General features: G+C 36.6%; 1 protein-coding gene and 1 long non-coding RNA gene across 5 annotated transcripts in view; one reads left to right on the top strand and one right to left on the bottom strand.

Annotated features, from left to right (window-relative positions):
- Positions 1 to 25,123, top strand: part of rps6ka3b (ribosomal protein S6 kinase, polypeptide 3b) — a 38,556-nt gene extending 13,433 nt beyond the window's left edge. The window contains exons 1-21 of one of the 4 annotated variants that reach the window (XM_082183241.1): positions 1,472 to 2,049; positions 11,436 to 11,552; positions 12,442 to 12,523; positions 13,866 to 13,946; positions 14,029 to 14,108; positions 14,237 to 14,343; positions 15,225 to 15,262; positions 16,103 to 16,245; positions 16,508 to 16,578; positions 17,440 to 17,528; positions 18,129 to 18,193; positions 18,288 to 18,390; positions 18,582 to 18,703; positions 18,844 to 18,969; positions 19,715 to 19,804; positions 20,289 to 20,447; positions 22,289 to 22,450; positions 22,529 to 22,605; positions 22,678 to 22,795; positions 22,881 to 23,021; positions 23,811 to 25,123. In XM_082183241.1, coding sequence (XP_082039367.1) covers positions 2,005 to 2,049; positions 11,436 to 11,552; positions 12,442 to 12,523; positions 13,866 to 13,946; positions 14,029 to 14,108; positions 14,237 to 14,343; positions 15,225 to 15,262; positions 16,103 to 16,245; positions 16,508 to 16,578; positions 17,440 to 17,528; positions 18,129 to 18,193; positions 18,288 to 18,390; positions 18,582 to 18,703; positions 18,844 to 18,969; positions 19,715 to 19,804; positions 20,289 to 20,447; positions 22,289 to 22,450; positions 22,529 to 22,605; positions 22,678 to 22,795; positions 22,881 to 23,021; positions 23,811 to 23,933 — 2,139 coding nt within the window. In that variant the 5' untranslated portion in view covers positions 1,472 to 2,004 and the 3' untranslated portion in view covers positions 23,934 to 25,123. Of the gene's footprint in view, positions 1 to 1,471; positions 2,050 to 8,670; positions 9,074 to 11,435; positions 11,553 to 12,441; positions 12,524 to 13,865; positions 13,947 to 14,028; positions 14,109 to 14,236; positions 14,344 to 15,224; positions 15,263 to 16,102; positions 16,246 to 16,507; positions 16,579 to 17,439; positions 17,529 to 18,128; positions 18,194 to 18,287; positions 18,391 to 18,581; positions 18,704 to 18,843; positions 18,970 to 19,714; positions 19,805 to 20,288; positions 20,448 to 22,288; positions 22,451 to 22,528; positions 22,606 to 22,677; positions 22,796 to 22,880; positions 23,022 to 23,810 lie in introns of those variants that run through there. The other 3 variants (XM_082183239.1, XM_082183238.1, XM_082183240.1) reach the window with 3 other exon arrangements.
- LOC309508774 lies at positions 5,673 to 6,183 on the bottom strand. The gene is made up of 2 exons (XR_014209720.1): positions 6,076 to 6,183; positions 5,673 to 6,021 (listed from the first exon to the last, which is right to left on the bottom strand). It is a non-coding gene; the product is annotated as an uncharacterized lncRNA (long non-coding RNA).
- Positions 25,124 to 25,841: the final 718 nt, after the last annotated feature.

Below are 25,841 nucleotides of genomic sequence, written 5' to 3'. Positions count from 1 at the left end.
GATAGACTGGATGTCACATGTGACACTGAAGACTGGAGTAATGATGCTGAAAATTCAGCTTTGCATCACAGAAATAAATGATAATTTAAAGTATAATAAATTGAAAACCAATTATTTTAAATTGTAATAATATATCACAATATTTGAAAAAAAAATCTGTATTTTTGATCAAATAAATGCAGGCTTGATGAGCAGAAGAAACTTCTTTCAAAAACATTAAAAATAGTAATGTTTCCAAACTTTTGGCCTGTACTGTATATATTAAACTTTTTTTTTAATATACAAATATTGCAGAATATAGTTTATTGGCCAGTAAGAAATATTCATGGCTGGTGAATTTTTCTCAATTCAGCCACCGTTGGCAGGTTCGGAAAAACAAAAATGTTGTACCCTGTTCTTACGTTATTTCGTCTTTAGAGCACTAAACCTTTCAGTTAGGCACTCTGTGCTGTTTATCATTCTCTAACTCAGAGAAACAGTAGAGTTCATGTCACATTTCCCTCTGAGAAAAGGAGACGGGGATGATGTTTTTCCACATCTGAACTGAAGGCGTGTTGTGAGGCAGTCTTGGCGCGGTTCCACGCGTGAGAGGAGGATTTTACATCTGAGGTCAGGATCTGAAGGTGATGTAATGTCCTCGTCAGGGTGTCTAACTTCCTGAGAGCTTTCCAAGAACAGGGAGCAGACGGGAGGGTTCCTGCTCTGTCATTCAGCACGGGAAGTCGGATGAAGCAGATGAAAAAATAATACACAACTTTGAACTTGATCCGGCGCCACGTGACCTGGTTCAGCCCAGGATGATCTGACGTAGACTCAATCTCAGCTGGAAGAGATCTGCTATTTAAGATCTTTCTTTCGATGCCTCGCTCATTTTAAATGCTCTTTGTCATTTTAACAACACATTTGTGTTTAAAAGAGCCCCACACATAATTTTTTTTTTTGTCCCAGACATGAATTTTAGCAACGGCCATCCAAAGCATTATTTACTCTGAAGGATGTGCACCAGAACCAGCGACAGGAAATGAGGCTCATATTTCACCCTAAAATCAAAATTCATATATTTATATGTAATGTATTACTATGCTGTTGCTTTTTTGGACACATTCATAACACTACTGTTTGGGAGTGTTTTTTAAAATATTATTAAAAGAAGTCTCTTATGCTCACCAAGGCTGAATTTATTTGATTAGAAACAGAAATATTAAAATATTATTACTATTTAAAATAACAGTTTACTTTAAAAAAAAAAGCAGATATATATATATCAGGTCTGCTGCTTAATATTTTTTCATAACCTGTGATACTTTTTTAGGATACTTTGATGAATAAAAAGTAAAAAAAAAGAAAAAGAAAAGAACAAAAGAAATCTTTTGTAACAACAATATACACTACTGGTAACATAATAATATGTAATTTATTCCTGTAATGGCAAAGCTTAATTTTCAGCATCATTACTCCAGTCTTCAGTGTCACATGATCCTTCAGAAATCATTCAACTTTCATTCAATGTCTCACACATTTGAAATGCTCTTTGACATTTCAACAGAATCTTTTTGTTTTTGGGCACCACACACATAATTTTGTCCCAAACATGATTTTTAGCGACTTTCCTAGCCATTATCTTGTGGAGGATGTGTGCCAGACCCAGCGACAGGAAACTGAGACTCTTTTTGCATATATAGAGTATACACACTCTTATACAGCCCCACTTGAGTGTATGAGCATGTATGTTCAAGGCTGATATATTATTGATGCTCTCTTTGGACACATGTGCCTCTTCCTGTGCAGGTGTTGCCTAGGAAACCAGGGCAGGACATGCTCTAATCTCAGTGCTGACCTGCAGCTCTAGGCCCTTCCTGGGCAGGCGTTTCCTTTTGCCTGTCTTTTGTATGCATGTATGATCCCACCACGGTCAGACAGCCTAAGTGACCACTCCTGCCACGCTGGACGAGGGTTCTGGTTTATCCGTCCACAGCGTGGAGGGACTGACATGCGGACAGGACCATGCTGAAAATGTTCCCCCTGCGGATTAGACCGAGAAACACGCGGGTAGGAGCCCTTCGGTATTGTCAGTTTGAAATATTAGCGAGATTAAGGTAAAAGTTGTAGTATTTCTGCGAATATTGCAGCATGTGCAGATATTCAGCTCACATATGCTTTCTAAAGGTTAAGCAGGTCTGATATGAAGCGGTAGCTTATTTTTAAGGGAGAGACTTGAAGGGAAGAGGGCTGAAAGGAGGAAACTGATGATGTACTAGGGATGTATTGTGTAGATGGAACAATGTAGTTTGAGTCTTTGTGGGGGATTCTTTGCTCATTGGTGCTCTGAGCAGGAAGAACCACATCAAGGGCTGATACATTAATTTTACAGAAGAATGCTTTTGGAGTCTATGGCATTAAATAGTTAGGAATCTCCCTCGGTTTCGCTCTGTTTAAGCATTGGCCACACTTTCTCGAATTCTATTTTGGATTTTGTGTTGCTGTGCATGTGTTCTTTTGTTGCGTTTTTCTCTAATGAGCAAAGGCTTTGTGCCCTAGAGACTGAGAGTTCAGCATGGTCTGAACTTCGCAATTAGTGGACTTGGCTCCAGAAAAAGCCCCCAGAGAAGCATATTAATAGGGACATTGTCAATGACTTTATTCAGACCAGCCCTAGTAAATACATTTATTTCATACTAAGTATACTTCAAATTCATTAACATATTTATTGACATATCACTTAAGACTTACTTATATAAAATTATATGTAAACTTTGTTTGGAGTATTTCTTTATTGCACAATGCACATTTCTTAATATTACGCCTAAAATGTGTTTTAATATCAATATTAATATAGATTTTGTATGATTTCTGTATAATATAAGTCATTAAATGAAGGATATTTAAAGTGTACCTAAAGTATACTTGCAATAGTTCCACTTTAGTATACAATACACTTAAGTATATCTTTAGTTGGACCTCCACACACTTAAAGTGCATTAAGTAAAGTATTGTATACCAGTTTTGTATACCAAAAATACAATTACAAGTTATTTTTATTAAGCACATACTTATGTAAATTTATTTGTAGTATACTTGGCACATAAAAAGTATTTCAAATACATTTTAGTATACTTTTTTTCACTAGGGAAGACGTGTGTTTATGTTTGAGACATGGTTTTGAGTGTTTGTGTTACACAGTGTGTATATGGCTTTAATGGAACCTGTCAAGAACACATCCGGCTTGTATTTCACCTTAAAATCGAAATAAAATTGAATTGAATTTTATGTTTAATTTAAATGATACATTACATTTAATATGAATAGCCATAATACATTAAAACAGTTTATTTGATGTATTTAATATGATTATACATATAATTTAAAGTTATTTACTTTTAACATTACTTTAAATGTTGTATCAATTAAAAATGTATTAGTATACACTACCGTTCAAAAGATTGGGGCAAAAATACAGTAAAACAGTAATGGTGTGAAATATTATTACAATTTAAAATATCTGTTTTCTTTTTGAATGTATATTAAAATGATGTATTCCTGTGATGGCAAAGCTGAATTTTTAGCAGCCATTACTCCAGTCTTCAGTGTCACATGATCCTTCAGAAATCAGATGCGTTTTTGACATGTTTCATTCAATGTTGACTTGTCTGTTTGGTGTTGTGTGTTGTGCGCCTGTTCTTTCTGACATCTGTCGAAATCAGATGAATCAGATTGACATTTTGAATTCTGTCTCGTCTAGGAGGACAGAGCCTTCATTTCTTTTTTTCTTTCTTTCTTTTTGTCCTTTTTTCTCTCTTATGTTTTCTTTGCTCTCCGTCCATTCCGAGTTCACAGGGAGCACAGAAATTGTCAGGAAGTTGAGATTGAGTTGGACACAAAGCACAAAGGAAACATTTAAAATAATATTACTCAGTTTGAACACAGTCGGTGTTCCACCCAGAGGATCCTGGAAACCAAATAATCTTTTTTTTTTTTTTTTTGATTTGTCATGGCTCAATTCAAACCTCTGACCTTTAAAAACCGCAGAAACCGGTTTTTCATGTAAAAAAAAATACATGCTTTGATTTTTGTGGGTCCTTAGCCTAGTTATCTTCAGACATCAGTTCGTAAGTGTTTCTGTCAGTTGAAATATTACAGAATGTTCAGTGCTGTGGGCCAAAGCTTTGAGTTGGACCATGTCGAGGACACTAGCTCACTTATAATTGATTAGCTCTATTGATCTTCCTGTCCCCCCTCTCGGAAATGTATGAATAAATTATGCCTCCATCTCCATTCCATTTGCTTCATGTAGAAATCTTTTTTTGTCTCTTAAAAAATGCCCACGCTTCATTTTTCTTAAGAATATAGATTGATATTGGATATGTTATTGAAGGAATTTGTTGATGCACTAGAAGAAAATACTTTTTCAGAATTATGTTATTAAATATTAATATATATCAATGTATATTGTGTTTAATCTTTATTTACTTTAGAAACTTTTTTTAATTATTTTTATTTTACAGCCTTTTGCCATTTTTATTAAAAATAGTGGAAAAATTTGAAATTAATGAAGGCAAAAGGAATCAGGAAATGTTGCAAGTTTTATTCAAACTTCTGTCACCCACATGAGCTTCACAGCTCAATATGTCAGCATAAAGCATTTATTTATTTATTTAACATTAACATTAGGCTGTCATGCTTTGATTTATTTAGGTGCTTATGTTTTATATCTTCTATATTAGTCTACTCTGAGTTCCCACGCTGCACCTGTCTCTGACGTCTTTTGAGTTTTAAGATGTTTTATCACATGTTCTAGAATGGAGCGTCAAACTCTCACTTGTGTCATTCACTACGTCTGACCTTGAGATTCATCAGTACAATGAGAGAAACTGGATCCTCAAAGATTTCACAGCTGCTCTCTGAGGTCAGAAACCTACTCCGTTGAGTTGCGTAACCCATTGTGCTCACACTCACGCAAAAGCCAAACCCAGAGCACAGTTCAAATCGGAGTTTGCCATGGTCTGCTTCTGTTTGTTGGCACCTGACTTATCGTAATAGGAAACTCTTCTCGTACTATGATAATGTTCTCTTTTCAGAGCTGTCGGATGAGCTTGTGTCATCTGAGTGGAAAATGGGGAGTGTGGCGTCCTGTTTATGGAGCATAGAGTTTGCCTTTCTGACTTCAAGGACCTCAAAGCCAGGCCAGCAGAGCTGTTAATTGTGTTGCGCAAGCGGCTTTAGTGAAACTGACTCCCAGAATTCCATACGTGCAGCTGACAGGATCTACGAGCATGGAGAGGTGGAAAATAGAGTTTGAGTGGATTGTATGTTCCTCTTTGGAGATCCCCATAAGCTGGTATTGTCCCTCTGTAATGTCCTCTTTGGTAACCAATGGTGTAAAGGAAATTTACTTTTTGTATCAGTCATGGTGATTATTCAGACAATATTTAGTCAATTTCCTGTTGGTTCCAAAATGTACCAAACTTGCCAATGGATAATACTCATTACAGTGTAATTCATAAACACCTTTTGCTGGAAAAAGATGGCACGATGCAAAACCATTACTTGTCATTTTCACCTAAATATATACACTGCCCGGCCAAAAAAAAAGTCGTTGTTTGGATTTAATTAGGCAAATACTTAAGAATCTATGATTGGGTTTTGGCAACAGTTCTTCTAACCCTACTTGATGGAGTGTATAGCTTTTCATTTCTTAAACAACCATGTAGGAAGACACATCATGGCCATATTCCAGGATGACAGTGTCAAGATTTATCAGGCTCAAATTGTGAAAGAATGGTTGGGAGGGAGCATGAAGAATCATTTTCACACATGAATCACACTAGATCTTGACCAAAAGTTGATGCATCTCTTGATGGAAATAACATTACAACATTTATTTCCATCAAAATGTGCGTCAAGATTTTGTATTGACGGTGGAAAAGTCCAGCACTTTGGAAAGTCTCCTCCAGCACATCCCAAAGACTTTGAATGATTTTAAGGTCTGGACTCTGAGGTGCCAATTCTTGTGTGAAAATAATTCTTCATGCTCCCCCCCAACCATTCTTTTACATTCTTTCTTTAACATGCTAAAACATAATAATTACTGCAATAATGATCCAATCATAGACTCTTAAGCATTTGCCTATTTAAATCCAAGCAGCGACTTTTTTTTTTGGGGGGGGGCCGGGCAGATATGAACGTTTATATATCCGTTTTATATTGCTATGGTTTGTGTGTATATATCAAACACCGCAGTGATTATTATATATTATACTTAGTATTATTAAAATGGCCATAAACCATAATAGTCTATAGATATCAACATTGATTACTTTTGTAACCAGCTGTGGGTTTTTTTTAGGTGTTTGTGGAGCTAATTGAAAGTTCACTGTGTGTTCTGCACACCTATGGTCTCTGTTTGAAGGGGACAGTTCTTGTATTGCACCACTGGACTTTATAACAGGTGTTGCTAATCTCAGCTGTAGCCCAACATCCTGAAAACAAGGCAGAGCGTGTGTGTGTATGTGTCTCTGTGTGAATGGTCAGCTGAGAAAGTGTGTGGGGATCTCCTGGACTATGTACCGGAGGGATTGGTGCGTTCGCAGAGGGGAATCTCCCAGTTTGGCTTTAACACTCCCTCCTTCAGGACTGGGCTTTCCCCCCTGTGAGTCAGTGATTGTCATCCAGGCTCTCACTCCTTACAACTTCTTGCATATCTTGGCACACATACTCTCACTCACTTGGACCGGGTTCCTCCAGACCAGAGGCAGAAGCAGGGCAGTAGCGGTATGGCGGCCACTAAGCCCTGGACACTTGTTTTTGGTGAGGCAGTGATCCGCATGCTTCAATGCAGGCTGAAGGCTCTACGGAGGCTGTTTCAGAGACAGCCTGAAAGATTCCCCAGCAGAACAGTGAGTACTACTACTGTACTGTGGACAGTGATCGGGTTTCTGTTTTGCCCCAGAGCTGACGTGTACCTCCGGAAGGCATGTATCAGACACTCTAAACAAACTTTATGATGATGTATTTAATTATACAGTATTATTTATTTTTTAATGTTTTGATCTGAGTTTGAGGGTGTTTTTCCTCTTAGATACAATTTGTAGGCATTTTGTAAAAATTAAAAATTAAAAATATATAATTAAAAAAAACAAGGAACTCCTGCACACTATCAATACTTGCAAATGAGTATAACATTTTTGTTAGCAACCATTTCATTGCCAAAATATATATTTAAAATTTAAAAAAAGATTAAATATAAATGAATGAATGAATCTTATTTTTATATATATCTTTATACACACAAAATTCACCAGCCACTCTGTATGTTTTTATTTCTTTTCAAAACATAATAAAAAGTGCGTACATTTGACCTTTTGGGGTACAACAGCTTGTCGCTAGGGCCGTGCTAAACTCTAAACTCATACAAATAAAGGAATAAAGGAATAAAGTCCTAGTATAAGAAGAATGTTTTTTACTCATTTCAAATCTACTGTAGGTTTGATCAAGTTGTTTTTACTAAATGCCGTTTAGGTCATACAAGACTTACTCGTGGTTATTTATTAAAAGGTGAAGAACCACCATCATGCCTTCCATGTCATCATGCCTAACAATGACTATTAAACATATTTTACTGGACTGCAATGTTTTTAATGTAAATAAACAACGGTTCTATTCAGAGATGTGTTTAAATGATGTATTTTAAAAAAGTATCACCTAAATGTATTTTAGGATTTCTATCTTGTATTAACCTGAAATGTCTTGTATCGTTTTTTGTTAATTGTATGAATTATGTTGTTTATTCTGTTTTCGCCATGAAAATAGCCTTGTTGCTTGTTGTAAAGAAATAAGTAAATAAATCTGTATGAAGAAACCAATTGAGAAACCAATATTTGGTCTGTTGTGTGCGGCTTGTTAAAAACAGTCTGTAATGTTTTGTCTTTTCTCTTTTATTTGATGAACAAAACTTGACCAAAATCACTCTTTTATTTTTTTAACTACATTTTAGTCTCGTCTTTTTTCGGCAATGATATTTCATGTTGATATAATCACAGTTATCGTTTAATGGCGTTGGTGTCACCTTGTCATTGTCTCATCTTGGTCATGGAAAAAAAGGTTGTCAACGAACATTTTTCGTCATAGATTTCGTTAAACAAAATTAACACTAATGCACATCCTGTATTGTCACCATCTGTACTCTGAATCACAGTGTCTAAATTACCACCACAAGCACACAACACTTCCACCACAATCCACACACATACACACTGGACAACAGCTCTGGACACATACACACTCTAAAGCATGCTGGACTAAGGCCTCATGCCTTTAACACTTTTTCGTAATACCTTTGATCTTTGTAGTACCCATGGCTCTGATTTTAAATGCCTCCTTTTGTATTTCTATCAACTTTCATTTGGACTCTAAAGCGCTAGCGACTCATTCTCATTCTGAAGTATTAGTTTCCATTCTTGGCGACATTGAGATGAGGTGTGAATTCTGCTCAGCGAGAGCCGAGGAGAGAGGCGGGGAGGTGCTGCTGGTTGGATGCTTGTATGTGCATGGTTCAGGTGATCCTGCCTCCCTCCATTTGCTTTTCCTTTCCTCCATCGATTGGTTCGATGATTTTCTCTGTCATATATCAGGAAAACGGAGCTTGCATTGATGCTTTGTAGACTTCTGGATGCTTCCAAGGAAGATTACAAGTTCCTTCCCACTCTTTCCCATGCTTTTCAGCAAGAACTTGCCAAGGCATCTGAAGTGGAGTGCAACTGGTTTCATTCTTTATCTGACTATCTAAACAGAACTTGTTTCAGGGGAACACGTGGTTTAAATGCTAGAGACAAACTCTCCAGACTGGACTAGACTAAGACGTCTACACCATTATACCACAGACTTGCCCACGGGGCTTCAGGAAGTGACAGAAAGGTTAGGAACGCTGTCAGGGCTGGACGGAGATCCGGCACCTCATGGCAGGATGCTGGCTGCTCTGAGGGATCCCAGGCTGACAAGATGCCGGAGTGATTTGGGCTGGAACAGGATGGAGGATTCACTGGCCTCGCTTCCACATCGCTCTCCGTGGGACTCTGAGGTATTTATGGTTCCATGCGCTTTAGCGATAACTCTGGAGATGGGAGGAAGAGGGAATTTGGGGATCTTCGTGGAAGTAGACTTTACATAACTCTTGTGAGCGTCACACAAGGGATTGTAGGAAATCTTAGGGTGTGTTCGGAATGGAATTCAAACATGCTGCATACTCCTCAGCCTTTTTTCCAAAATCGTATTGAGAAGAGAATGCAGTAGTGTGCAACAATAAATCTTAATTTTGAACACATTCTGTGTGAAAATGTCCTGACTTTTGGAAGTTCAATCAAATGACTCATTATGTAGATAACCTCGCTTCACCTCCATTCATAAATCTCCTCCTGTGGCCTCATGGGATAGTAAAGTGTCCATCGAATGCGCATTTCAGAATCTCTGCGGAAGTAGTAGGTAATCCAGGGACTTTTCGCCTACTGTTTTTGGAATACTATGTATTCTGACATACTACTCTTTTGGCATACTTTTTTTCGCATACTATATAGTTGGGAAGTATTCGATTTCGGACGCAGCTTTACTGTTTTTATCTAACAGTATAAATGTGTCTTAGCTTTTACATTTTAGTTTTAGGGCGCTTTCACACTAGCACTTTTGGTGCGCACCCGGGTTCGAATGACGTCAGAGTTCGGTTCGTTTGGATGATGTGAACGCTGTCTTCCGAACTCGGGTGCGCACCCACGAACCGTACTCGAGTCCGCTTAAAAAGAGTGGTCTGGGGTTCGGTTCATGTGAACTCCAGTACGGTTCGCTGCTGATATGAACGCAATCGTACCAAATCGCGGAAGTGAACCGCTATTGATGACGTATAAATATAATGTGGTCGACAGGACAGTCGTCAGTCGCACACAGGTCACTTTCATGATTAGCGGAAAGGGTTCACTTTTGTCATCAGAACAAATTGAAACCTTGGAAACCTTTCCAACTGGAAAACACACATAGAAATGCTGACATTTTCATTCATGGCGGTTACCAAGCAACACTATTACACGCCAGCTGCAGCTTGATGACGCAAGCGTACCGCGGTTCGGATACAAATAATATAATGTGAACACAGTCCATTGGGGGAAGGGGGAGAGGGGAGCAATCGAACTCGGATTCGGAACAGGCAATCGAACCAAGTGTGAAAGCGCCCTTAAAGTTTTAGTAATACGTACTTAATTTATTCAACTAACTTATTTCAGTTAGTTGAAAAAGCAATGTTTCTAATTCTTTGTTGTTTAAGGTAAGTTCAGGTTTTTCCATCTAATATTTTTTTATTATTATTATTTTTTTTATTTCAGCTATGTTTTATATACCAAAAAAATGTTTTTAGTAGTTTTAGTTAACAGTAACAACACTGGTTCTAAGCTACCAGGTTAGAAAAATGTAATATCTAGTGACCAGAATATTTTGATAGAGACTTGTGGGTGGGCTCTAGCAACCACCTAACATACCTTAGCAACCACATAGCCCCACCCACAGCACCCTGATGGCGAATTTTGCACAGTCAAGCACCCAAAATATAGCTGTGATGTGTTTAAATTTTTAGTTGAATGTTGTCTAAGCTACTACTGTATCTGAATGCATCATAGTGAAGGTTTTGTTATTGTTTGGGTCTCAGTATATCGAGTGATTGAGGACCGTCTGTGCCCATAAACTTTCATCACTTTCATGAAAGACACTGTGCTGGTACGCCAACGTAGGATGACATCATCTCACCATGTGGAGATTGAAGGCAGATGGATTTAGAGGGGGAGACAAAGAGAAATGGATGGAAAGAGAGAGAGAGAGAGAGTGGGAGGTAGAGAGTGAGGAAAGAAGAGCTTGAACGTTGTGTCTTTAGTCACCCTTCTCCACGCCCACCGGTACTGTGATGAAGCAGGAGGATTGGGGGCGGTGTCATGGCAACCGTGTGGGAAGCTGTCCGTCACACAAGCTTTCAACTGAGTTTGGTCTTGCTCTCTCTGAGCATCAGAAGCCCAGCAGCAGGCGCACGCTGCAGGGGGATTGACGGGGCTCAACCCCCTCCTCCCTCGAGTATGGAGCAGGGTGCCGAGCCCCAGGTCGGGCTCGGGAACACGTGGGACACCATGGGGCACTGCTGTGATGTGCGTGGCGTGGGTGAGAGTGATGCGTTTGCGACCGCTTCGCAAACATTCCCGCTTATTCCATCCGTGTATTAATTTCATGCTGCATGTCCAGGTTTATTATTGGATTCGAGTGAATTCACTAGAAGTGTTTTCTGTCTGGCTGGTGACCAACTTTTCTCCGGCTTACTTGTCTGAATTTTTATTTGTACCGTCTTTGGCATTGACAAAGTTTTCATGGTTCTCGCTGACGTGATTCTCTCTGTCTTGTTGTCATCTTTTCTCCAGGAAGAAGTGTCTGTTAAAGAGATCAGCATCACACATCTTGTCAAGGAGGGCTCGGAGAAGGCCGACCCACAGCAGTTTGAGCTCCGTAAGGTGCTTGGACAGGGCTCTTTTGGAAAGGTACGTCATGTCAAATTGGGCTGTGAAGTATGATTTTATTTACATTATATAGGTTGGTAGAAATATATAAACAGGTGGAGCTTCTGTTATACCATTTATACCAAGGGTAAAATAAAATAAAATATAAATGTAAATTTTGGATGAAAAAACGTTAACTTGTTTCAGTTAGTTGCCAAGGCAACATTTCTAATTTCCAATTTAGTACTAAAATTGAAATAGAAATATATAAAAAGCTATATAGAAATATAAAAAATGTATTTAAAAAGTACATAACAAAATGACTAAAACTTAACTTAAAAAATAATACAACTAAGAATATAAAAATAAAAGCTAATTCAGAATATTAATAAATTCAGTATTGTACGTAAAAAAAATAAACCTGTTAGCCCTTTGTTACATGTCGGAGAAAGTTGAGTGTTATATTTTAAGCATGTCCTAAATTAATACATGTAATTCATCTTTTTTTCTTTTTTTTAACCCATACTTAAAAATGTTCATAAAAACATGAATGAATAATTTTACCTTTTGGTATGCATCCACCACGTTCCAAAAAATAGCACAATTAATTTTAAAGTAAATAAGTCATTAGATTAAGTGATAAATAAAACATTTTGGGAAAGTGACTATTTTGTGTACATTTTGTTTAGGTGATTTAAAATTACTCATACAGTGATAAAAGATTTTGGTCATACCGCCCACCTATACGAGTATATTTTTAGTATTTGGTGTGTGTGTGTGTGTATTGTGCTTTGAGAAATAATCTGCACAGATAAAAGCCTAGTGGAACTAGTCACGGTCACCACAGTTACAGTGTCACAGTACAGCACAGAACTAATTGTGTTTTTTACTGTTGTTTTAATGAAGACTTGATTTTGGTTTTGTGTTGCAGGTGTTTTTGGTGAAGAAGACAACAGGCCCAGATGCAGGACAGCTATACGCAATGAAAGTGCTGAAAAAAGCCACACTAAAAGGTATTAAGTCGACCAATGCGGTTTTTCAGTGGCCAATGCTGACATAATGTTGCTATCTCGCTGACATACCTGATGATTTTGGAGTTAATTTTGTAAAATGCAATTTATCATTGTGCAAAAAACAGAAAGCACAAGGTTATGTTGTATTGCTAAATATAACTAGCTAAATAGAATTGTGTGTAGTTACGATCCGTCGGGACCCGATGTGAGATCCACCAATCAGAGAGGTTCCCGATTCTCAATAGTTTTTTTTATGATTATTTGATGAAATGAATGGAGAATCTCGCGTCTTTCCGTAGGTGCTCTGCCATTTCCGTGGGTGATCGGGGTCTATGCTGTAGTGGCCAAAAGTGATGTGCGGCCTAGGAAAATTCACTCCTTATTCAAATATTATAAACAATGTGTCAAAAATTTTGCAAGCATATTGCATAGTTGTGCTTGGAGTCGATTGTTTTATTTGTGATAACGCAATGAAACACGCAAAAACAAGAGAGAACCAATTAAATATTAATAACTGATTGTGTTGTAGTCAATATATGCTGTTTCTGCAATTTTTTTTGCATAGTAAATTGTCAATTTGTAGGGTCTCCAGACATCTATGGTATCATCCATTAACATTGGTACATTTGATATTGACACAAAGAGCAAATTCTGTTACACTTCAACTTCTCTAAGTATCCAATGCTCTCTGAATAGTCACATATCAACATGGGTCATATATCATCTATGAATAGTATGAAGTATGAGCTGGCAAATTTCACTCTTTGAAACAAAGGCAATAAAACAAGAAGGAAGGCTTTTAGTTGCAGTTGGCTATAATCCTGTTCCATAAGTATGAATTAATTGTTTTTGCCCTTGACAGGAAGTCTTGCAGGTGTGAAAGCCAAGATATTAAAGGCAGTTCCAAAATCTCATTAACTTCCTAAGTATTCCAAAGTATCTAACAAAACTTCCTAAGTATTTACTCTTTTCACAATAACCTGTTTAAGTTCTGTTTATCCCAGTGTGTTGGTTGGTTAATTCCCAGCTGTTTAAAAATGTAAATCAGTGTTCGTGCAAAGGTTCAACTACAAAAAACAGCCACTCCAGATGCTAAACACATCTACATCCACATGAGTAAAATGCTCTCCTCCCCTTACAGCTCTCAGCTTTGCTTGTCTCTCTTGCACTGCATTTTTCTCCCTCCTTTATTTAATTAGTCATCCGGTGCCATCTGCGTAATTCTGCTGTGCCAGATTTCTGGGCGGGGGGCGGGGGGGGACATTGTTAGAGGGGAGAGAAAATGTAGTTAGTGAACTCAATAGAAGTAAACAAAAGTGTTGTTATTTATGCATGTTTTCAGTACGAGATCGCGTCAGGACTAAGATGGAGCGGGACATCCTGGTGGAGGTTAATCATCCCTTTATTGTTAAGCTACACTATGGTAAGTGCAGGTCATCAGCCAATCAATGGTAACCATGAACCCATTCCCTCTTTCTCACACTCTTCTTGTGTTCTTCCTGCAGCATTCCAGACCGAAGGAAAGCTCTATCTGATTCTGGACTTTTTAAGAGGAGGCGATCTCTTTACTCGACTGTCAAAAGAGGTAAATAGTGAATGGTTACCACAAGCACAGTCTCATATATAGCCAAGTCCATTTTTGCCACGACTGCACACTTGGATAGGAAGAGACTGTCTGATTGACACTTAAAGCATCTGTTCTCTTTTCCTCAGGTGATGTTCACAGAGGAGGATGTGAAGTTTTATCTGGCTGAACTGGCTTTGGCTCTGGATCATCTGCATGGTCTAGGCATCATCTACAGAGATCTGAAACCAGAGAAGTACTGAATGTTCTCAGATAAACACAGAATAATTCACCCAAATGGATAAAAATCATTTTGTTTATGATTTTTAATGTCAAATGTCATTATTTATTATTTCGCTCAAAAATTTTTAAAACACAGAAACCAGACTTCTTAAAAGTGCAAAAAAAAAAATCATTTCATCATTGTTTAGACTTTGTCTTTTACACTTTTAGACTTTTTGTAAAGATTCCCATTTCAAATAAATGCTGTTCTTTTGAACTTTCTATTCATCAAAGAATCCTGGAAAAAATGTATCAGGGTTTCCACAAAAGTATTAAGCAGCACAACTGTTTGAAAGATTGATAGTGATGAGAAATGTTTTTTGAGCATCAAATCAGCATATAAGAATGATTTTTGAAGGATCATGTGACACTGAATACAGGAGTACAGGCTGCTAAAAATTCAGGTTTACATTTTGAAATATATTAAAATAGAAACCAGTTATTTATAATTGTAATAATATTTCACAATATGACTATTTTTACAGAATTCTTTTTCCCAATAAATGCAGCCTTGGTGAGCTTAAGAGACTTCTTTTGGGAGGGGAAACATTTGAACAGTAGTGTATATATTTGTCCTTTTATTTTTCATTATTTGTCAGTCAAAACACCTTCACTTGTTCTCCTTTTTTTAATCCTACCTCATTGCTGTCTTTGAGGTCGTCCATAAATCACTTTTATGTCTGGAGAGAACAAGGCTATAAAAATAATGGTTGTAGTCTTGTAGCCGTGACACACAGAGATATGTTCTTATGGCGCAGGGTGGGAATGGCGATAGAAAGTAAGGGGACCCTTTGTATGAGTGTGTTCATGCTCTGTTAAATGGCTTTTTAACGCTGTGATTCTGTGTAATTTCAGCATTCTCTTGGATGAGGAAGGCCACATAAAGCTGACAGGTAGGTAATTTCAGATTGCTGGAATGGCTGCATCAGCATGGTGCCACCTTGAGCATTTAGGGCTTTGTGTTGATACCGTTAAACTGCAGCCTCATGGGAGGACAGACATACGCATTAACCTTCACTCTGTAGAGGTTTATGACCATCCAAACCACACTAAATGAGAAAGTGAACTGCACAGAACTAATATGGGGAAAATTTGATTTTGAGGAATGATTGTTGGAAACAGATTGGGCCCAGTGCTATTTTAGTATGATTTATATACTAACATAGCATTTATAAATATTTATATTAAGCTGTTTTATATATATATATATATATAGATAGAGAGATATAGATAGAGAGATATAGATAGATATAGAGAGATATAGATAGATAGATAGATATAGATAGATAGAGAGATAGAGAGATATAGATAGATATAGATAGAGAGATAGATAGATAGATAGATAGATAGATAGATAGATAGATAGATAGATAGATAGATAGAGATAGATAGATAGATAGATAGATAGATAGAGAGATAGATAGAGAGATATAGATAGATAGAGAGATATAGATAGATAGAGAGATATAGATAGATAGAGAGATATAGATAGATATAGATAGATAGATATAGATATAGAGAGAGAGAGATATAGATAGATATAGATATATTCATTTTAATACTCCAACTTCTTTTATTTAAGGTATTTGTTAAAGTAACATTTCTGTTTTTTTATTTTTCATATAATATTTATATTTAATTTGATTTCAGCTTTATTACGATTTTAATAGTTTTAGTTAACAATAACAACACTGATGTTCCTGTACTGAAAGTGTGTTTGTGTGTGTCTTCAGATTTTGGACTCAGTAAGGAGTCGATCGATCATGAAAATAAAGCATATTCTTTCTGCGGGACGGTAGAGTACATGGCTCCCGAGGTGGTGAACCGAAGAGGACACACTTATAGTGCTGACTGGTGGTCTTACGGTGTACTCATGGTGAGGTCACTTCCTGTTTTTATTTTTGTCTGTTGTGCATTTTATATACTCTACATACCCATTAAAGCTGATCTCAGTCATTTGTTTCCTCATTAAAAGTTTATTTATTTATTTTTTATAAATGCATTTAAGTTATTTTAAAATATAATTTTAATTTAAAATAAATTAAATCTTGAACACTTCTTAAACTGGGCCGGAACAAACTGGAATAGTGTTCCAGCACCTTCAACCATCAGTAACTTGTTTTGCTCTCCATCCTCAGTTTGAAATGCTGACTGGAACGCTGCCTTTCCAAGGCAAGGACCGCAAGGAAACCATGACTATGATTCTAAAGTGAGTGTGTGACGGCCTCATCCTTCCGCCTTCTCGGTGGAACACTATAATCTAAACACAGTCATCCAGTCTGAGTGGGAAAGCCAGCGGAATTGGTCCGAATAACATCTGGATGCTAAGTGCTGAAGTGATGAGGATAAGCCCTTGGTTTAGCTGACAGTGCTGTTTAGCCTAAAGACTAACCACTTAACCATTCGTAAACATGGAACCGCACATAACACACGTTGAGGGGTGAATAACGCTTAGGCGCGCCACATTAGCACTGCTGTGCTGGATGATTATAATCAAAGTTTGATGGCTTTGATGAACTAGTAATGTGGTTTTAGTGGAATGACTGCAGACCTTCAGAGTGAAGGCGAGATGAGGGTTTGTCAGTTACAGTGTTCATTTGAGGCTTCTGCTGAGGACTGATAAGAACAGACAATTGTCACTGATATGAATACACAAAGTGTTAGCTGTGGAAGTGACATCAGTGCATACGACAGTGTCTGACTTTGTCTTTGTCCTCCTTTTTGTAAGTTGACCTCTAGGCTTGTGTAGACAGATATTTTACCATAATTTGACTATATCACCACAAGGTCTAATACACATTGTGGTCAGAAAAATTGCCAACTTAGAACTGGCCAACATGACTAGTACAATTCAAAGTAAAAGCTATATAGAAAAACACTTTAGTTTTTTTGACAGAACATTAAAATGAGAGTATGTCAATCTGATTGATCGATGACCAGCACTTACCATAAAGGGATGATCAACATCCATCAGGATGACCTTTCTTTATGCATCAAATTGTATGCGAACTTTCCATGCATGTGCTGACTCTCTGACCACTATCTTGACTTTTGACCTCTCCTTTTGTAGGGCGAAGCTGGGAATGCCTCAGTTTCTGAGCTCAGATGCTCAGAGTCTCCTCAGGAGTCTTTTCAAACGAAACCCTTCCAATAGATTAGGTAAGCCCACTCCTTTACACTACGGTGCAAAAAAAAAAATTGAAGAAGAAGAAGAAATGAATACTATTCTTCAGCAATAATGCATTAACTTGATCAAATGTGAGAGTAAAATTTCTATTTCAAATCAGTGCTGTTCTTTTGGACTTTCTATCCATCAAAGAATCATGAAAAAATGTATCACGGTTTCCTCAAAAAAATGTAAGCAGCACAACTGATTTCAACATTGATAATAATAATAAATGTTTCTTGAGCGGCAAATCAGCATATTAGAATGATTTCTGAAGTAACATGTGACACTTGAAAACATGATGTTTTGATGCTGAAAATTCAGCTTTGCCATCATCACAGGAATAAATTACATTTTAAAATATATTAAAATAGAAAACTGTTATTTTAAATTATAATAATATTTCACAATATTACTGTTTTACTGTATTTTTGATCAAATAAATGCAGACTTAGTTGCCTTAAAAGTTTTTCAAAAGCATTCAAAAATCTTGCCGACCCCAAACTATGAACAGTAGTGTATTAGACTAAATGTTCATTTCTGTATATTGAGTTCTGCATATTTGATTTGAACTTGACTATGCTTGTCTGCAGGTGCTGGTGCAGATGGAGTCGAAGAGATAAAGAGACACCCGTTTTATTCTACCATTGACTGGAATGTAAGTATTTACAGGAACGTGCATTTACAATGAAGAAGTGACACTATCAATGCGAGGTGGTTTTAAAGGTTTTTTCATTCCTTGTTTGTCTAAGAAACTATTTAGAAGAGAGCTTCACCCGCCCTTCAAACCAGCCTCTGGGAGACCAGACGACACTTTCTACTTTGACCCAGAATTTACAGCAAAAACTCCCAAAGGTACATCAGCTTATGTGAGACTGTGTCTGACCCTAGATCAGGTAGACTGTGTTTGCCGTCCGTCTTTAATCCCCTTTCAGACAAATATATAAAAACCTATTTAATTAAATGCTTCTAGGCCTTTTGAAATCTGTCGGATTATTTGATGGTGTATTTAATGAGTAGATCAAAACCGCTGTGTTTTTGTTCAGACTCACCAGGTGTACCCCCTAGTGCCAATGCCAATCAACTCTTCAGAGGTTTTAGTTTTGTGGCCATCAGCTCAGAAGAAGAGTCTCAACCCCTGCAGAACAGTATGAGCTCTATAGTTCAGGTATACACTCTTATGGAGAACACATTTTACTCCAAATTAAGCCTCTTTCCTCATAGTATATGCTGTAATGACTGTGTTTAAGGTCTACTTATGAGTCATATTTTATGTCAGCGTTACATCTGGTTGTTTACTGTCTGTAGCAGCTTCACAGAAACGTGTCACAGTTTAATGACGCATATGAGGTGAAGGAGGATATCGGAGTTGGCTCGTATTCTATCTGCAGACGCTGCATACAGAAAAGCACAGGCATGGAGTATGCCGTGAAGGTGAGGAGAGAGTTATATTAAACCAACACACTTTCATTAAGGCAGTAAATCTCAAATAGACCGTCCAAAACACCTTGGCAAATTGATAGCAACATAAACCCGTACTGGTCAATATTGGATATTTAATTGTGCATGTTGATTTCCCATATGTATGCTTACATTTAGATCAAAAATCAAATACTAAAAACTAAAACCGGTATAAATGTGAAGAGTGAAAAAGGGATATTTCATATTTGGTTTTGAGATTTGCTAAATATGACAATTTAACAGTGTTAGTAAATTAGTAACGTTTTTAAATATAGAAAAAAAATTGTAATTATACTTTAAACAAGCATTTAAGAAGTTATTTTTAATATTTAAAAACACTACTAATTTAATAACACTGTTTTGATTTGTAATATTCATCAAAACTCAAAATGAATATCCATTTTTCATTCTGTAGATTATAATGCCAAAATTCATTTGTTGCAATTAAAGCAATTAGTTTTAGGATTTATTTTTAAATTATTTAGACATTTAAACATTATTTTTTAATTATTTAGTAGAATTTCTATGTTAATTAATTAATAATAAATTAAATAATTATGAGCTTATTGGACAGAATTTTAAGTTCAGCCCATCCCTACTAAAACTGTTCTTTAAAAGCATTTCTGGCCTTTTCCAAGACAATTTTATACTGCCTGGCCCTTTTTATGCTGTGTTTCTTGGACATTGTGATTAATGTCTCTATATATTTTATGTTTAGATAATCAATAAAGCTAAACGGGATCCAACGGATGAGGTGGAAATTCTGTTACGCTATGGACAACATCCAAATATAATCACCTTGAAAGACGTGAGTGTTTAAAAACAAGGATGCAGTCTTTTTATTTTCATCTATCAGGATGGAAAACAATAGTCTGCGGGGGCAGACTCCGAGCTTTGTCTTATTGGCCGAATGCAATTATATTAAGATAATGTCTTGTTCTTTTCAAAAAGCATTGATGTGTTTACCTGAAACCGATTCTGCTCTGACATTTCCGGAATGAGGGAATAGTGTAATGAGTTCCTGCTCTTACCGTCTCTCCTGAAAATTACTCAGAGCAGGTTATCCATTATCGTTTCCAGTTTGTATCCACACATTAGAAATGCATCTGATTCAAGTGTTCCTTGATTGGTTTCAAACACAAAATTCATTTTGTTGCAAATATAAACATCCTTAATCATATTGTTATGTAATGCAGAACACATTGCAATAGCATTTAATGATCAGTGAAGGTAGTAATAAAATAGAAGAGATTATCCATGATGAACTAATATAACTATGTCGCTGTTTGCAGGTGTACGATGATGGCCGCTCAGTGTATCTGGTGACAGAACTGCTAAAGGGAGGGGAATTGCTGGATAAGATCCTCAGACAGAAGTTCTTCTCAGAACGGGAGGCCAGCGCTGTGTTGTACACCATCACAAAGACTGTGGAGTACCTGCACACTCAAGGGGTATGAAACCACTCAAACTATAGGAAAGAACAAACCGTAAAATGTGTTGAAACTTAAAGCCCAGCTCAAGTACGTTAAGATTGTGATCTTGGGAAACAAATGAAGCTTTGTGAGACTGTGCCTCTGGTGTCTTACCACATACTGGTTTATAATGGCTCTAATGTAGAGATACTCAAGAGGGGCACATTCAGACCGCAATAGATGCAAAAGCCTGTAATATACACTACTGCTCGAAAGTTTGGGGTCTGTAAGATTTTTTTTTATATTTTGAAAGATATCTGTAATGCTTACCAATACTGCATTTATTTGATCAAATATACAGTAAAAACAATAATATTCTGAAATATTATTACAATTTAATGTAATTGTTTTCTATTATAATATTTAAAATATATATATAATTTATTCCTGTATAAATTTTCAGCATCATTACTCCAGTCTTCAGTGTCACATGATCCTTCAGAAATCATTATAATATGCTGATTGGCTGCTCAAGAACATTTCTTATTATTATCAGTGTTGAAAACAGTTGTGCTGTTTAATAATTTTGTGGAAACCAGGATACATTTTTAAGGACTCTTTGATGAATAGAAAGTTCAAATAAACAACCTTTATTTGAAATAGAAATAGTTTTTAACATTATAAATGTTTTTACAGTCACTTTTGATCAATTGAATGTGTCCTTGTTGAATAAAAGTATTAATTTCTTCAAAAATAAATCATTCTGACCCCAACATTTTTGTAATGATCATTCTGACCCAAATTTTTTTGAAACATATTTTGTGTGTGTGTGTCTGTGTGTGTGGCCTATTAAGCACTTAATTATGGGGACAAAATGAGCTGTTTTCCTCATGGGGACTAAAAAATTTCCCCACAAAGAATGGCAATATCTGATAATATAATGATATTCTTGTGGGGACTTTTTTTGGTCCCCATGAGGAAAACAGCTTATAAATCATTCTAAGTGATGTTTTTTGATGTAAAAATGCAGAAAGTTTTCTGTGATGGGTAGGTTTAGGTGTCGGGTTAGTGTAAAGGGAAAGAACAGTTTTTACAGTATAAAAATAATTTTGTCTATGGAAAGTAAAACATGAAAACACAATGTGTGTGTATATATATCATTATTATTATAAATAAATAAAACGATAATATTAATTTTTACAAAAGCTATAAAATAAAAATATTCTGTATTTATATGGATTTCCATGGGGTGGGAAGGTGATTACTGTATTTTATGATTGAAATCAATTACTAAACAATAACTAAATCAACTCAAATATTAAGTTTTTTAATATATTAATTTCATGCATGGATTGCTTCTGACAGCCCTGCACGAGCTCGCGCCGCCATCTGCCAGACACCCTCAGCATGTTAGCCAGGTCAATGGGCTAAATGCGAGTAAAAGCTGGCATTAAAACGGTGTTATTCGCCAATTGCCCGATAACTTTTTTTTATGAATTTTGACAATGCATGGTTGTGAGAATGTGATACGGCTTAGTGCGATCATCAAACTGTGATGTAATTATATAAATATATGCCCGGTTTTACAGACAAGGCTTAAGCCTAGTCCCAAACTAAAATGCATGTTTAAGCTCTTTTAACTGAAAGCAACTTGCACTGATGTATTTTAAAATTACAGTGCAATTGTTTTCTCAAGATGCAAACCAGTATTGTTTTTATTTTATAAGGCACGTTTATAAAAAGCCTCTTAAATGAAAGCAAAGAAATTAAGACAACCATACATGTTATTATTGTAATTTTACTGTTGTTCTATAAAATAATGGGCCTAAATCATATGCACATTTTGAGCTCCTTGGTTCTAATTTAAACTTCCTATTCAGGTGGTTCACAGGGATCTAAAGCCCAGTAACATCCTGTATGTTGATGAATCTGGGAATCCCGAGTCCATCAGGATCTGCGATTTCGGCTTTGCCAAGCAGCTGAGAGCGGAAAACGGACTGCTGATGACGCCATGTTATACTGCCAACTTTGTGGCCCCAGAGGTACGTTTTTAAGGTGGCACAATATTTTATCAAATAAATGTGAGTTTCTTGATCGGAGAACATCACTTTGGTCCCCAGGTGCTGAAGAAACAGGGTTATGACGCTGCCTGTGATATCTGGAGTTTAGGTGTCCTTCTGTACACAATGTTAACTGGGTAAGTATTTAAACTTAGCACTATAGTTTACAAAATGTGTTTCTATTCAATTGACACCAAGCTTTTTCTCAGATTTACGCCATTTGCTAATGGCCCCGAGGACACGCCGGAGGAGATTCTGGCTCGGATCGGCAGTGGGAAGTTTTCTCTCACTGGCGGATACTGGAACTCTGTTTCACTCGAGGCAAAGGTGCCCGCCTGAGAAGAGCATCTGAATATACACTTCAAAACAGGACCACCAGACAAAAATAATCATTCGTTGTTGTTCTCTACAGGACTTGGTGTCTAAGATGTTGCATGTAGACCCTCATCAGAGACTAACAGCTGCACAGGTGTTGAGACATCCCTGGATCGTTCACAAAGACCAGCTCCCCAAATACCAGCTGAACAGACACGACGCCCCCCATCTGGTTAAGGTTTGGTCCTGTCTGCACACTGTGCTTTAGAATAAAACCTAAATATCTAAAAGTGTTCACATAAATATTTTACTCTGACCCTGAAATGCTTCACAAGGTTCCCAAGGTTTTTTGCTCAGCTGTTGAATCGGCTTGATATTCTGTTTATAAAATATACACTACCGGTCAAAAGTTTGAAAACATTACTATTTTATATGTTTTTGAAATAAGTTTCTTATGCTCATCAAGCCTGCATTTATTTGATCAAAAATAAAGAAAAAACTGTAATATTATCACAATTTAAAATAATGGTTTTCAATTTTAATATGCTTTAAAATATAATTTATTTCTGTGATGTAAAGCTGAATTGTCATTAGCCATTACTCCAGTCTTCAGTGTCACACGATCCTTCAGAAATCATTCTAATATGTTGATTTATTATCAATGTTGTGCTGCTTAATATTTTTTATGACCTGTGATACTTTTTTCAGGATTCCTTTATGAATAAAAAGTTGTTAAAAAAAGAGGTAAAATCACAGGTTCCAAAAAAATATTAAGCAGCGCAACGGTTTTCAACATTGATAATAACTGAGTATCAAATAAGCATACTAGAATGATTTCTGAAGGATCATGTGACACTGAAGACTGGAGTAATGATGCTGAGAATTCAGCTTTTCATCACAGAAAGAAATTATATTAGGGAAATTATGGAAAGAATTTCATTAAGGTGTAGAAAACTTATTTTCAACCTGACACTTTGGCAGGACAGTTTAATTAAGCAAGTTTTGTGTGAAATCTTTTCTCCTGTAGGGGGCGATGGCTGCTACATACTCTGCCTTGAATAGGAGCGTTCCTCCCGTGCTGGAGCCCGTGGGCTGTTCTATTCTTGCTCAGCGCAGAGGAGTGAAAAAACTGACCTCCACTGCTTTATGAGCTAATACCTTCCACCTCCAACCCCCGTGACCTCTAGCTTGGTTTGAGCACAGCCTGAACTCGGCTTGCTTGCTGCCCACCTTGTGTCGAGGCCTTCAGAATCAAGTGTAGATTCTGAGGACCCCTGGTGGACACTCAAAATCTTCCTTCACTGGTTACTTCCAGGGCCAATAGAAACAGTTCGCCCTGTACAATCATGCCTCTGCTTCCAAACGCAAACCGTTGAAGAATCTGTGGACTATTTCTGAGGAGCTAATTATGTATGAATATAAGCATACTGCAAAAAAAACAAAAAAAGCTAAGATGTTAATGTATTCAGGGAGGATGGGGATTTTCGAGGATGACAACAAATTCCTGCACCAAACCGTGAACACAGTTGCGAAAAGCTCCAGTTGTATGGGAAATGTTCCTGTCAGTTCGACACTGATTATTGAAATTGTATCCTGTTCTGCTCTATTTTACATCAGGAACGCCATATAGCATATTTAAACCCCACCAAACCATAACTGCTACGGTGTATCCCAGCAAACCTTGTTCTCCTGTCAGATTTTAACAACAAACTAGGACAAAACCCCTCTCAGCAGACCCATACAAGACTGTAAGTCGAGTCTGAATGTTTGTGTGACGGCCGCTGGCGTTAATGTGAACGAGGTCCAAAGCACAAAACATGCGGTGGAGGCCTACATGTAAACGGCACAGAATGTCAAATAGAGAACTCAGGTGAAACGCAATACATTATAAAAAAATTTAAATAAGCTGGGACAGAAATGTATACGGCTGTATCGCCTCACCTAAAACCTGCTGACCTGTGTATTTGTTTGTATGTAGGGATGTACAGAGATATATGTAGTGACTTTTTTTAAGTGACTACTTACAGCCTTGACATATTTTTATAAATGTGCATGGGCAAGATGCTATATTAGCTAGTAGCTCTGTGGAAGTGGTCATGTTTATGAGCATGACTGATTATTTTTTTGTTTTTTTTCCCCCTTTTTTTTTAACCACTTCTAATTCCTTGCAGGTTTGTGTTTTTTGTTTTCTGAGCAATTTTAAATAAGTTGTACATTTTCTTTTCATCTCAGTTGTATTTTTCCTGTCTTGGAAGAGAGCTAGAAATGTTGCTGTCCATAAAAGCTGCTATCCTGTTCTTTCTTTTGTACATGTAGAAAATAAATTTTGCCATTTTTTAATATGACTGTGAAATTTTTTTTGGAAACCACATTAAAGGGTTCGTCACACAATACTTGCGAACGTGGGTGAGCCAAAGTGCAAGCAAAGAAAAAGATTTTTGTCTTGTGCTGCATGCAAAATATTCAGATTTGGTGAACTCTGACCTCTAATTTTACATAGCACATTTGAGGATCTGAGTCACATATTGACCTTATGCAAAGAATACAAACTTCAAAGTTACATGGCTGACAGTGTTGCTGGAAACAGTATTTTTTTAACACTATTTCTCATTTAGAATGTAGAAAAATCTGTTAACAATTTTGCGTGCTTGAGTGTGTGACTAAAATTGTTAAATATATATTATACAATAACATTCAAAATGTTGGGGTCAGTAAGATTGCTTTTGATTTAAAGAAGAAGAAAAAAGTCTTTATTGCTCACCAAGCCTGCATTTATTTGATCAAAAATAATAAAAACATTAATATTGTAAAATATTAATATTAATTAGAATTTTAAAAATGTAATTTATTCATGCAATGGCAAAGCTCTTTCAGAAATCATTCTAATATGCTGTTTCCTTTAAGAAACATTTCTTATTATTATCAATGTTGATATTTTTGCAACTTAATATATTTTTGTGAAAACCATGATATAGTTTTTCAGGATTATTTAATACATAAAAGAGCAGCATATATTTGAAATCGAAATCATTTGTAACATTATAAATGTCTTTACTGT

The sequence above is a fragment of the Leuciscus leuciscus genome (assembly GCF_965113295.1).
Source record: "Leuciscus leuciscus genome assembly, chromosome: 11".
Classification (NCBI taxonomy): Eukaryota; Metazoa; Chordata; class Actinopteri; order Cypriniformes; family Leuciscidae; genus Leuciscus; species Leuciscus leuciscus.
This window is presented reverse-complemented; position numbering and strand designations above follow the sequence as displayed.